Raw genomic sequence first — 14,431 nt, 5'->3', positions numbered from 1 at the left:
CGAGTCGAGTTTCTTAAGCACCGAGTACACACGAGGATCGTCGAGGATGACTTCGGATATCCATACGTCCGGATTCGTTCGAAGCGATCTCTGTTTCTGCTACATGCTAGTCCGAGATGCACGCCCGAGACAGCACGTTCAGCCGGCGAGAAGACCCGATTCTTGATCCCATGCAGCACCCCCGTGATTGTACCGTTCGTGTAAGGCTACGTTTGTTTCCGTTGATTTCATTTTTCTTTTTTCTTTTTTTTTTTTTTTGGCCCGTCGATATGTGATATCGATTCTGGCGAAACGTGCCTTGCGTCGGTTCGACGTGATTTATTAGATTTCAATTTAGATCGTTGGCCCAGGATCGCGACGATCCGTCGGCTTGGACTACGCTTCACTCCATTCACCCCCTCGTCCACACCCCGGCTGGACATGCTGCGAATTTTCAATTCTCTCTGACTTTCGATTTGTTATCGTCCTCCGTTATACTCTGTCTTTACACACTCTGTGATCCTGCACGCTGTTTCTCTTTTGCACGCCTAATTGCACGCTTCCATTCAGATTTACCGTACGGATACTCTATACGAATCTTGATACGTGTATATGAATATATATATATATATATATATATAGAATATGAATATATATATATCATTTCTATATGTATATATAAAGGTATACTTGCCAGTGTTCTATACTGTCGTTTGTGAGAACGTCTTTTTATTAGTGTGTATCGAAGTCTACCAAGTATGTACCGTAGATCGTATTTTATCTGTGACATCGAAGCGCTCGGTGGTATATTTATGTTGGAAGGGACAGTTCTGGTTCGCTGATTTTTCCTGTGACGTGAGGATCAAGTTTGGAAATGACGTTTTTTTCCACGTTATTTGTCGTTCGTATCGCAGGCTTCGATAAGCTATTTCAATGTCAGGTATTGAGCATTTTAGTGGAATTGTTACAACACAGTCTTTCCAGTGTTAATTACTGTACATTATCCTAAGGCTATAGTTACATTTTTTCCTTTGAATATGTTTTTTTTTAAAGAGAAACGTAGAGAACTGTTGTGTTTCCTTCATGAAGGTCTATAGGTATTGGGAACATTTTTATTTAAATAACATCTAAGAAGTAATAGATAAAAACAAGCTTTTAATTGTAAGTAACAACTACATTTTGCGTTTGAAGGAAATTTATTTCCATAATTCCGCAGGTAACATATTTCTAACTTTTTCTTTGCAGGTAGATGATTCTTTTTTATTCCTTAATCTTTAGACCGCAGACCACTTGGAAGTAGCACACTTGCTGCGTATTATGTTGCGAGATTCTTTGCTAATAATTTAAAAAAAACATCCAATTTTTTTGTATAGATTTTACAGAACGTAACAACTGTATATAAAACAGAAGAAGCGTACGATGGAAAGTACATAAAATACATAACTCTTATACGAATCGCTTTTTGCATCGAATCAGGAACGTTTAAAAGCTTTGTTCGCAGTTAAAAGGTTTCTGTCAGTTTTATTTCTCCAGAAAGGAATCAGTGAACAGATACATCATCCAATAGATCCATTCCCAATAAATATAGATCTGCAACTCGATCACGTAACTCGGTAATCAGAACCTCGTTTCCATTTCTGATCCTCGTCTCATCAGTATACGCGTTCTTTCAACCTGGAATCACGGAGAAACGCCTACTCCTCCGTGTTTGCCGAAATTTCGGAATTGTCCGCTGGAAAATTAAACCGGGGATCCGCGGAGTCGGATTAGGATTTTCCGTCGTGTTTCCGCGCTTCTCCATCCGGTGGGGCCGGGCTCGATGTCACAGCGTGAGACCGCTTCCACGTAAAGTAACCGTTCGTGACTGGTTTTTAATCTTCGCACACAGCCGTGTATGCATCGTTCAGCATTAACATATATTTCGAGAGTACACGTAATGTCTTTACTTTTATGATTGAGTATACGTCACACACGTTTATCCATCTCTATGGTAATTTTTGCAAGGACTGGATCACGTGGCCGGCGACTGGCCGCGCTCGCGATCCGGCTGTAGGAGTCCTGCTCTTTTTGTCCCGTTCGAATGAACTCACCCGTCACCTTTTGTTGCTCTCGATATACGGGGCTGTCGGGATGCATCTTTGGCGGTGCGGTTATTTGCGTCGGTGTAACCTCCTCTGAATCTCTCTCTCTCTCTGACGACGGTGCCGGAGTCCATTTTGACCAAGAATTTTGGAAACCTAATTCCACATACATAGCAACGTTAATTCCTTTAAACTGAACGGTCCGTGAAGACCCAAATTCCTGGGTCAAAGTGGACCCCGACACCACCATCCGAGGGTTAAAAACCCAACGAACTTTCCGAGCAACCTAATATAATACAGCATAAAGTGCATTCGAGGTCAACATGAATTTCAACAGAAGCATCTTTACCATTTCAGTAATTGGATCACAAGAAATCTGAAATGCGGTTTCGGTGGTTCTACTGTGAACACGTTACACGAACTTCGTTTCGAAGACGTCTTCATGCATGCAAAGTTTCTCAGGTCTAATTTAATCGAAACTCATCGACGGACTTCACGTTTAAGCGGAACAAATTGAATTAAAGGGAACTTCCTTGGTTTCGATCACCCGAGAGAATCCGCGGGGCTACGAACTTTTCCCCGAAGACTTTCCGATCGTTCCCGAGTAGATGACCGTACCGCCAAGAGACTTTTCCCGTCGCGCTGTATCTGTGTTGTAATCGTACAATTTCACGTTTTTTTTTTTGACCGATTCTGACCGAAGTTATTATCATTGTCACACTTTGTAGAGCAGTATCTCTTTTCTTTTTTTAATTATGGAGACTATGCTATGTTTCGCTCGAGATATTCTCTATGATTTGTGTAATATCATCATGCTCATTATCATTATCATCGTCATCAACGTTACATCATTGGGACCGCAGTCAATTGTGTCCGGGTGACGGAATCGAGGCGAGGGATCTCGATCGGCTCGTTGCTCTCTATGAAACGATTTCCGCGTTCTGTCTCGGTTACATTCTAGATTTCTATCGTGGACCATTTAAATCCGACCGCTACAAGATTCTTCGATCGCACGAGATCTCTCGCCTCACTCTGCCACGGATAGTCCTCTCGCTCGTTACGGTTTTATAATCCGCTCGTCGTCCCATAGACTCTGGTAAGTAACTCAACGATAACCGGATTACACTCCCGTTCATAGGGCTCCGGGCACTTACGCTGGCGAATGTAGAATGGGAGCGAATCGATGCTATGAATTGAAATGGGTGAACATAGATTCTTGATTTGCGGACAGAAATGTGGACCGTATTGCGTTTTGAGAAATATTGTGAATCTCTTTTCGTGTGTATTCTTCTTTTTGAGATAGCGAACAAAATCGGTATTTCACCAGCAATACTGAGGGATGTATCCACCCTTAGGATATAGGTGATTGTAGATTAAATATCTGTTGAATCCCTTTAACTGCAATATAATCCATTCAAAACGTTTTTTGATACAACCAGTAGGTAACGAGTTATTTTAGATATTAGTTCCTATTTACTCACCCTGTATAAAGCCCAATAAAGTTTCCATTTGACTTTCATTTCAACCAAACAATTCATACAAGACCTACATTTTTCATCGACACTAGTGTCCACAGATTAGTCCATAAAAATTTAAACATTCATATGCATCAACATTCATCCAAAAGAAGATTACCACAGACAATTGTACCTTCACTACAGTCTATATTTTCAAAACAGCCAAGTGATCGGAGCCTTATGCCCGGCAATATACCTAAGGAAAATACAAATGTTATCCAACAATTAACTCCACCCTCCCATAGGGTGAATCGAACCCCCGTGAAAAGACGTTCGCGTCAGGGGATACGTGCAAATAGAGGTCCGGTTTCAGCGTTCCCTTCCGTATAAATTTCGTTCGTTGCGAAGCAGCGACTCTATCCTTACCGAAAGAGGGTCTTACCTGCAAGTTCCACGGCCGGTTCGCCTCGTAAAGACGCATCGGCTGACATTAACAGTTACCCCGGCTCATAAATGTTCATTTTCCTTGGCAAGCGTGGTGGCCACGGCCGAATATTTACGGCCGGGGCTGCGTTTTTCACATGGCTATGGCTTTCGAGAGGGGACGTTGCACCTGTTCCGTGGCCGGTTAGAGGTCACGTAGGGGAAACGTATCGGAAGGAACACGAGAGCCCCGGCGTTATCGAGTTTCTTTCGTTCGCAGACCTGACAATCGAAATTTTCTCAGTAGAAGTGGAATAGGCCTACGATTGGTCAGACTATACCTTATCCGACGAATCGAGTCAGTAACTGTAAACAAAGTGAGGCGATGATTATTATGTGGGACAGGGTTAGAGACAGTTGCCAGCCAATAGTTGGGATTAGCATGTTTTGCTTATTTTTACTGACACATCTCGTTTGATAGATCGTAGAGTCTCCTTCGTTAAAAGGTATACGGGCTAGATCGAAGAGTATCGCCAAAAAGAATAAAATTTCGATTTTCGTGTCTCGTGGACCTCCTCCCCACTAGCTCTACGATGAGACTTCGAGAAACAAACACGGAAAACACGGATATTTTCACATGTCCCGGCAGTGTTTGGAGATGAGCTCGTTTTTATAGATCGTGTTGGGCCGTTGTTGCTACCTCGGGAAACATTAATTACAACTCGCCCTCCTCGCATCTCTGGTTCCTGAAAACGGATTAAACTCCTCGCGGCTCTGAACCCCGGCGCTGCTGTATTTTAATGTTAATTTCAAACGTTCGAGAAGAAGATTTATTAACTCTGTGTTGCTTTCGACGTGATACCGCCGTTAATTTCGTTCCGTTGGATGGGTCCCGAGTCCCGGGGAGTTTCTCGATTGCGATGCAATTATCCTGCGAATCGTTTCCCTGTGATTACATCAATGTCGTCGGTTGCCGAATATTCCTTTCAAAGTACATGTTTCCTTTCTATAGTCACATGTCGTTCGATATTCATTCCACCGACAGTTCATTCAACATCGACGATACGAGTGATCTCCAATGTCTATTGAAGTCTCATCATCCATGTCGTGTGTCTCCCCTGTAACGCGATCGTACGAATCTTCCAGCCTGTAATTCCTGCCACTTTTCACCTCCAGAACACCTTCCCTGTAAACGTGTAAGATGGGAAACGAAAGTGTCGTCTCTGGTCGAGACCACACGCGGGTGTGGTATATAGGAGTTGCGGTTAAGTGGGGCGGCCACAGCCAGGTACATACTATTATCCACACGTCACGTTTATAGTTCCACCGCGGATCTCGCCGTTTTATTTCGAGAACGGTGTGACGGAGGGGATGAGGACACAGCTAATGTGTACCACGAGCCAGGGTGACCAGCCGTTCAACATCACGTGGTTGATGGACGAGAGACCGATTCAGGTCAGGCCAGGTGACTTCGGTTCGGCGGCCAGCACGTCGGGCGGGAGCAACCCGGCGGTGGTCGGGACCGGGAACAACAACAACATACAGATAAGCGACTATCCGCCGTTTTCCAGCATCCTGACGATAAATAACGTCAGCGCTAGGCACAGCGGGAACTACACGTGCCAGATCAGCAACGTCGCTGGCCTGGCCGAATACTCGACCGGCCTCTCCGTTGCTGGTTGGTGTCTCAAACGAGCAAGAACAAAAATCGACATGGTAGCTGTAAGAACCTGTGTACATAAGACCGTGTGTGCGCCGTTTATATATACATATATATATACATACCGTTATATGTCCGTGTGTATCCATGTATATACAGGGTGGAACACCTGGAGCAAACTGTCTCTGGCGTGTCTATGGTACCTTTGAAGCATGGAGCCGAGTCGAAGATACGCGGGAACAGTTCCCAGTGAACGATTTCATAATCAGGAACGGTAGCTACTTAGGCAAGCAGTGCAATATTTCGTGGAAGCTTGTACGCTTCGGAGATCGTTAAGATTCATTCGATGGTTAAGTTGTCTCTGCATCTGGTAATTTCATTTCGAAAGGATTTGAATACATTCAACGCGGAGGAATCTGGCAAACGTGATATGATCTTGGGGTAATTTGATGAAGTTCTCTGGGCGTACTATCGACCGACGACGTTCCCGAGCAGAATATTGCGAACAGCCGGGGAAATTTTGGGTTTCGGAAGTGATGCAACGTTTGTGCATTTACGTCGACTCGATCTAATTTTCGACGAGTGGTACTTTATGCGTTAAAGTATTCACTATGAGAAGGTGGAATGAACAGTGACATTAATACTTTCGAGATTTTAGGTAATTGTACCCATGTCCGAATATCTGAGCTCTCGGACTTCATGCTTCAAGGGCAACTTGGATACTTGGAGATATCCTGTTAGCTGTCTTGTTCTGTACATCTGTATATACACACATGAATATATATGTATATATGTATTATATATGTATATACATATATTACGGCACAGAAACCGAATAGCCATGGGAAAGGATTGGAGTACGGTGTGTTCCTCGCGCGATCGATTCCGTCCTGTGTTTCCGGGCGACCTTGGTTCTTCGCGAAGCTTCTCTGCACCTTATCTCGATGCGGTTCCATCTTCTCGGATTTTTCGTGATCCCTCACCGACGACGTTTCTCGACTGGATTAACTTCGTCGGAGCCTGTACCCTTAATATCGGACCCTGTAACCGGAGAAAACCGACTCGATGCACGGAGACCCATTACTGGCAGAACAATTCCGGGGAATTTTCTCTCTAAAATATTGTCTAAATCTCGTTATATTCAGTAGAAGGTGAGTTCACCGAGTAGTGGAAATCTCAGTGCGACAAAATATTGAAAGAAATAAAGTGAGATCCTAGCAGTAGGCTGAAATGGGCATTAAAAACTGCAGTATTATAATTTTTCCTCACAGTATTCAATAAAGTAGCAGTGGAGACTGAGGTAAAACTGGGACCCTAAGAATAAACTTTCATAACTCTGAAATTAATAAATCAGGAAAGAAACTGAAATTGTCGTTTATTAGAAGCTATATATCTAACTTTCCAGAGAAAAGAAAAATCCAAAAGACTAGCAAATTTAAATATACTTCGCATATACGAGTTCGTCCCACAGCTTGGATAAAACCGGGTACCGTCCCACGATATGCTCCCGTAACATTGTGGCAACAGAATTCATCCACTTCTTCAGACCTTTGACAACATTATTACACTTTATTCACACTTTTACACACGACAATTAGCAAAACTTGTATCAAGAAGTACATACACGGCCTGCCAAAAGTTTGGAATCACCACAGGAATATTTCACATTTTCTACAATTTCTTGCATAGAGGAATATCTTTTTTTTAAATTACTCTATCGTTGAAAAAACCACTTTTAGTTTTAATGACAGCCTAACGTAATCTGAGTTTCAGGATCTGACATTGTAGCACTGTAGTCTCATTATAAAGATCGAGTCAAGCGTTGCCTTAAATTTTAATTATGACTCCTATAAGGGTACTTGAAATATAAGAAACGCTAAAATCTCTTAAATTAAAATAATAAAGCTGCAGCAACGTGGAAAATTTGTAACTCCGTTGAAAAATACTAATAAATCCCGGTTTTGCCTAGGTACCATTTTTTTGGACAGGTGTCCCCTATGTACAGTAAAAGTAGATAGTCCACAAATTACAGAAATTACAAAAATAGTACCAGAAGACGCGACAACTTCCACAATCTCGGTTTCATGAAATTCATAGAAGTGTAGCCACCATTTATAAAAGAACCGTAGGTCTAGAATCCCACCGTGCGACGATCCCAACAATTAAGTGCATCTTCACTAACTCCAAGTTAGCCAAACTACAATAACATCGTCGCGTAAAAACTTCCAGAGGACTCCCAGAGTATCCGCAATAGAGGAAGCTCTCGTACGGTCGGATATTTCACAAATATTGCGGACGTCTTAGGGAAAAGAAGATAACCGGGATCTGGGCAAAACGGTCCGGTTCCAAGCTCGAACTTTCCTCGCAGATGTTCCCCCGGCCGATTCCTCGAGAAGGGCGCGGGAGGAGGAACACCGGTGCTTGGGTTCGCAATTACAGTTTTCAAACTACGGCCTTTTCCGTGCCTTGCACCACCGAAGCTTTCCCGGCGTCGGTAAGCGCGGAACGATGAACACGTTTTTTCAACGAGCACATTCTCCAACCGGAATGCTCATTTCCCGCAACGACGCAGTCGCCCCGCTCGCTGTTCTCTCCTTCGAACGGCATTATAAGCCTAGTTCCTTCACCCTCGCCGTAACTGGCGTTGGGCGGAGGAGGATGTCTGGAAGTTTCGCTCCATCCACAGCGTCAAATTCGGAGAGGTTCCGCCGTTGCGCAGGGAAATTAGTTTCGAGGTTCGAGGTGGCGCGGTAATGCGACTTTTCAAGAAGTTCCATCCGGCGGCGACGATTTCGAAAGTCGACGACATCCATTTCTTAGCTCGACGATCGAATCTAAATCACCCCCAATCTTCGTATGAATGGGATCGTCTCGGAAGGCTGTTCAGTGGACGCGACAACGGGAGAGCACGAAGAACCGGAAGAGGAAGAAGATGAAGAAGAGGCGTTCCTTCGAAAGGTGGGAGCGGAAAGCTAACTTCCGGCAGTCTTTTCGTTCCGTGGAGATTCAATTACGGGATGTTTATGCGTGATACCGGCGAATGAATAACACGGTAATAAATAATAATGGCAGGCTGCGTGCAACGAGGTGAAAACAACGGGTTGCTGTTAATTTTCGTTATCTGGGGATGAATTCTTCTGATAACTATAGACTCCTTTAACGCTGCTGGTTGACTCGCGGATTGAAATTAAATTTCGCGCGTTTATAGAGTGATTCAACACAAGAGTGACGGTACGTTTCATCTGCGATCAATCGCCTTTAAGGGTATAAAAACTGACCTCAAAGTCAAATGGGTACAAGAGATAGATAAAAATGTTTCAAAACAAAGATTAATGGTACAATAAGCACTAAATTTTTGCTGTAACAAAATTTCAAAAGAATACTTACTTAACAAATTTTTTAAATTGTTTCCAAAAACGTGTCTCAAAATTTTGTTAATGCAAGTTTATAGTGCTTGTATCGTTAAACTTTTGTTTGAAACATTTTTTGTGTCTCGTGTGTTTTATGAATTATACGCGAAAAAATGGGGGAGTGCCTATTTGATTTTGAGGTTAATTTTCACACTCTTAAAAGGCGATTGGGCACGAATGAAACATATTCATATAACATTATTCTTGTCTCGAATCACTTTATAAACCCACAAATTTTCATTCAAATTTACGAGTCAACGTTCGCAGTATTCCCTTGTGAGAGGAAGTCAGACGAAGGAACCTCGTCGCTTTTGTGCTTTTCCAACAACAAGAATACAAAATTGTCGAGTGTATTAAAAGCGTGACATGTCGCCGCTGCCGTGTGTAATGTTCTTCACGCCATTCATATTCACTACGCGACCTCGGTCTGTCGGTTAGCCTGGTGCGCGTAAAAACCACCGTAAATTCGTGTTACCACCCCCTATATGGCGGGGAATCAATGGGTTCGCGCGAAACGTACGTGCGTCCGTCGTGATTTCGATACCCGTTTTTTCATCGTGGGAGACAGTTCGCGACCTGAAATAACGCCAGGGGCAGCGTTTTGTTCTGCTAACGAACTATTTTCATAGTCTACCCACCAGGTCGAATTTGACCCCTAGAAATACGTGTCGTCCGTTGGAACAATACCTCGAACGGTAGCTCATTAGCTCACGAAATGAATTCAGAGTCGAAGAGACGGAAAGCCACGCAGGAGGGATTTTACGGAAAATTTCAGGCATCCTGGTCTGCGCTTTATCGATCGTAGAAACGAGAGGAGGTAGTTACTGCTCGATCTTCGGGGACTCGTGTGAGCCGACCCTTGGTGATATTGACGGATTCGGTCGGTTCCAGGCTATTACGGAGACTCTAAATCGGGGAGCAGTGGGCTGGATACTTCGAAAACAGAGGCTCGTAAATTAAGCGGCTGGGTGATTGCCGCGGCTGTTATGAGAACGGGGTGTATTTTGTGATTTTGTCGAGGTGAGATCTTGCGATTGACGGTGAAACGAATGATTAAATGATTCAATTGAGACTATGCACGAAACTTCTAAGTGGACACTGCAGTAGATACTTCTCTTTGGTTTTGGTAACAGATATTAAGGAATCTAGTAACTCCAAGACATTAATATATTAGGTTATTCTCTATGAAATTGCTGTATCTATGCGTCGATACGGAAATGTTTATTTTTCAAAAAAGAATCGTCTTTATTCGATTGAAATACCTACAATACTCAATATTTTGTTACGATCTATGATCACGATCAGACGCACGATACACCAGAAAAGATCACCGAAAAGTCACCGAAGAAAATAAAATGTAACGAGATTAAAAGAGAAAGCAGAGACAGAGATCGACTGTCCACAGAAGTCCACAAACTACAAGGAACAGAGTCCGTACTCCTAAACTTCCCGACACCAATGGAGGACAATCCTAATCGTTCCAGTCGCAATACCCAATCCGATTCCGCTGCCCAAAATTGGTTCCAAGTTTTCGTACGAGTTCTAAGTGGAGTTAAGGGATACCGGATGGCCGTTCGAAACAAGGGCCGATCGACTGGAAAATAGGGTGCGCGATTTCCGTGCGATCAGCGGAACGTTTCCGAATGATAAGGGCAACAATGGTGGTCTAGCGGTGAGAACGATAACGGCCCAAGGAGCGAGCGTGCACTGGTTATCGGTGGAACGATAAGAAACACCTGACTTTCCATTTGTTTTCCATTATTATGGCGCGGCAGCCGGTGCCTGGCCGCGCGTCGTTCTAGTATATCTGGTATTACAGCCCGTTGTCCTGGAATCGGACGACGATACTACGCGGCCCGGAACCAACTTAACGTCTAGCCGGTATGGCGGAACATTGAGGTGGGAGCTTGAAACGGGAAACGGGGACAGCGTTTCAGATAAACGCCGACACGCGTTACCTCCCTTATCGGATACACGTGTACTGATGTCTATAAAACGACTGGTACGGACTCGTCATTCGAAAGCCATTCCCGGCTCTGGGAACTTCTCCTGGGTGAAAGGGATTGTAAACGTTTCATATCCTCCCCAAGAAAGGATTGTGTGTGTGCGTGTGTTGTTTGGAGCTTGCAGAGCTGCTTCTGAACGGATAGCTGTTACCGGTGGAAGGATTATGTCCGGAGGATTCAGTAATTAAACGTCCTCGGTGTATAGACGAGACATTTCGAAAGAAGATTACGTACTTAGAGGACGGATAACACTCTGATGAATTATTAACCGAGTGAAGGACTGGATCTTGTAGTGTTGCGTATGTGTGCTACGGCAAGAGTAGTCTCTGAGGAGGATTACAGAGTTCGAGGACGTGTGGTGTTTGTGTAGTGAATTACTAACTATATTCGATTCGGCGATTTATACAGTGAATGTACGGATTTTTATTGGAGAAGGTTTCTGTTATGATTGAGGTTTGTTTGCTGGTATTTGATAAGTATTTTAACAAGTGGCGATTGGGTAAGTGTTGTGGGGTCTTTGATAGAATGTCTATTCGGATATAGAAGATGGTTGCCATTGGTAGTTGTTGTATCGAAGCATTGTCCAATTTTCCCTTTTTAGTAAAGTGTGTACAGTAGATTGATAGCCACAGTTTTATGCAAGCAATCTTGGAAAATACAATCGACATTGTTTCTTGCGTTAAGTCCACTATACTTTTGGACTGTGCAACTCCAAGCAACGTCAATGTTAAATGATACGTGCCTGTCGGTATAATCTCTGAATATAAACCTTCACTATTATTGTCTTCAACAGTGACACCCACTGGCGGAGTCCTTCACGTAACCCGTTTCTCCTCTACAAGACAGAAATCAACCGGGAGTCATTCGTATTTCTCAGGTCGCGAATTCTATAGCTTCGTCAAACACAGCTGATCGATCTATTGATGTTCCTCAGATCAAAGGTAGGTTCTCTACCTCTCTCTTTCTAGTCATTTTCTCTGTATATTTACGAAACACTGGCTTCACAGTTGCAGCAGCTAACAGCCTAAAGTCTCCCCATGATCGATTTCACTTTTTCACCTTCATTGTGGAATTACAACTCATTACAGATAATGAAGCGACCTGCTTCAGTTGTTTCAGTCAATATGTGATCTCATTTGACATGTCTCACTGACATATCACTCCTTGTTCCTCCATCAATGCAAGTCGTTGAATTAGATGTTCCGACCGCAGACGAGCTGTTATTATGTACCAAGTCCAGTCTTCGTTTAATCGTTAGTGAATTTTATTTCTAACGAGTCCTCTGTATTCGTTAATCGACATAGTTCCTCAGTTCACTACGATAGTCCGGAAATCTATTTTCCATTCGTTGGAACAACCCTGTCTTCATAACTCCTTCAACCATCAGCTCTGTGTGCCTGGACTATACCACACCAATGAGAAAGAGTACAGGAACAAGCCAAAGTTTTGGAATATACTTTAGACATCACTAAACGACGAAGAAAGGCTAAAGTTCTGCAAATTCAGGAAATCTTAAGAGCTGTGCTTAAACTATTCGAACTATTGACATTCCTCCGAAAGTTCCATCACTTATTATAGCTCATGAATGATTAAGCGTCGAGTTTCAACTCCTCGCCTCGAACTTTCGCAGATCTTTCGAGACAATACGCGACACGAATACGAAACAAATTTCGCCCCGCGACTGAAAACACTGTAGCCCGTTACTGTGAGGCTCCGTCGAGATTTCCGTGATGTTTGCCTTCCTCCCCGAGTGGAAAGGCGCCGCCTCGCCTTTGGGGTCTGCCTAGCGTTCATCGGCAGAGACCCGCCATCTTTTCTTGCCGCAACAGGTTCACGATCGACGCGCGGCTTTTATCGAGAATTTTTTGTTTGCTCTTTCCGTCCTTTGTCGTCCACGTCTTTTATCGGGGGAAAATGACGAGCAAACAGGCCTGGTCCGCGTATCTTCAACGGGAAAATGTTATCCCTTGAAAATTGGGAATCGCCGTTCGATAGTTCTCGTACGGACGAAAAATAGGGTGCTCGATGGTTTCTCAGTTCGAGTTTCGACTGTTACGTGTATTAATGGCCAACTCACTGTTCCTTTGTGAAGTCAACAGTGTAGTGTAAGTTGTAGACATCTTCTTGGTACTATTTTGTTTGACATAAATGGCGAAGGGATTTTAAAAATAACCGTCCGATAAAGTTGAGAAGATTCTTTATTTGCTTATAAATTAATACTAAATTCCTCGAGGGTTAGTAAGTTTCTAATTTAACTTATTTTATTTATCTTTAAAATATATGAAGTTCTAAATGATAAAAGCTTTTCTATTATCCAAAACTTTTGTTAGTCGAACACTTTTGTCTGCCAATCAGTTCCAATAATCAAGGTTCTACTGTAGCAACTTTCATACAGTTCACTGCAACTCTTCCTTATTTCAAGCCTAATAAACCCTCATCAACCTAAATGGGTCCCCGTTTAATTGTCATCTGTTAAAATTACTCCACGTAGCTGTACATTTACATAAGCATCCGCAGTATGCACATCGGTATACCTCTAATACCCTACGCTTCCAGCTACAAGCAGTGTCCCTGTATAATATAATCAGTAGACAGTGAACTTTATGCAACTAGGACACACGGAGAAACGCAAAACACCGTGGACCATAAATCTAATACAAAGCTCTATAAACCCTTCATTTTACTCCCCATTCAACAAATATCAGAGAGAAAAAACCAAACGATTGAAACAACTTTGAATTCCTATTAATATCGTCATACTATTGATCAACACTGACCAGCTAGCCAAATGTCAGAACAATTTTCCCGAATCACGTGAAAGCTCCAAGCTGACAGAATGAAAAATAACTGTCCGATGGAATCATTCCATCCTCCCGATCAGCCGAGTGATCCGAGTAATCCAGGTCATCCAAATCTCGCTGGACCATTCGCGCACCAGGTAGCCGAATTCAGGTTACCCGGATTCGAGGGGCTATTTCCTCGAATTCCAGGAGGTCCGCATAGCGGTCCTGCATAGTGTTTGTCCCAGGAACTGGGTCGAGTTCGAGGTGTCCGACCGGAAGTTGTCAATCGCGAACGGAAACACATATATTTTTACATAATGTACATGGACAATTCACCGCCTGTACTCCGATCCTCTTCAGAGGCGACAGCACCCGCGCGAAGAAGCGACGAACGGGCTTCGGACAGGATCGAATAATAAAACACGACCACCGGTTAGGCCGTATATAGCACACAACCTGACCCTCGAAGTCCAGGGTTCTTTCTAGGAGGCGCAGTCTTGCCGTGAACCCATTTTCTGTTGATTTTTAATTGCATGCCGATCGACCAGTCCCCGGGGCTACCGAGGACACGGGTTTCTTTCGTTGCGATCGTTAAACCGAAAGCGTCACGTTTCTTCCCGGCCGGCGTTAAT

The 14,431-nt window shown here is 43.5% G+C and overlaps 1 protein-coding gene across 1 annotated transcript in view; it reads left to right on the top strand.

Moving 5' to 3' along the window:
* LOC107187797 (Down syndrome cell adhesion molecule-like protein Dscam2) overlaps window positions 1-14,431 on the top strand; it is a 119,286-nt gene that overhangs the window by 64,792 nt on the left and 40,063 nt on the right. Inside the window, exon 10 of the mRNA XM_015575974.1 lies at window positions 5,262-5,618. Coding sequence (XP_015431460.1) covers window positions 5,262-5,618 — 357 coding nt within the window. The remainder of the gene's footprint in view (window positions 1-5,261; window positions 5,619-14,431) is intronic.

Source organism: Dufourea novaeangliae, unplaced genomic scaffold (genome assembly GCF_001272555.1).
Source record: "Dufourea novaeangliae isolate 0120121106 unplaced genomic scaffold, ASM127255v1 scaffold16, whole genome shotgun sequence".
NCBI classification, from domain to species: domain Eukaryota; kingdom Metazoa; phylum Arthropoda; class Insecta; order Hymenoptera; family Halictidae; genus Dufourea; species Dufourea novaeangliae.
The sequence above is the reverse complement of the archived record's forward strand: the minus strand, read 5'-3'. Positions and strand labels throughout refer to the sequence as shown.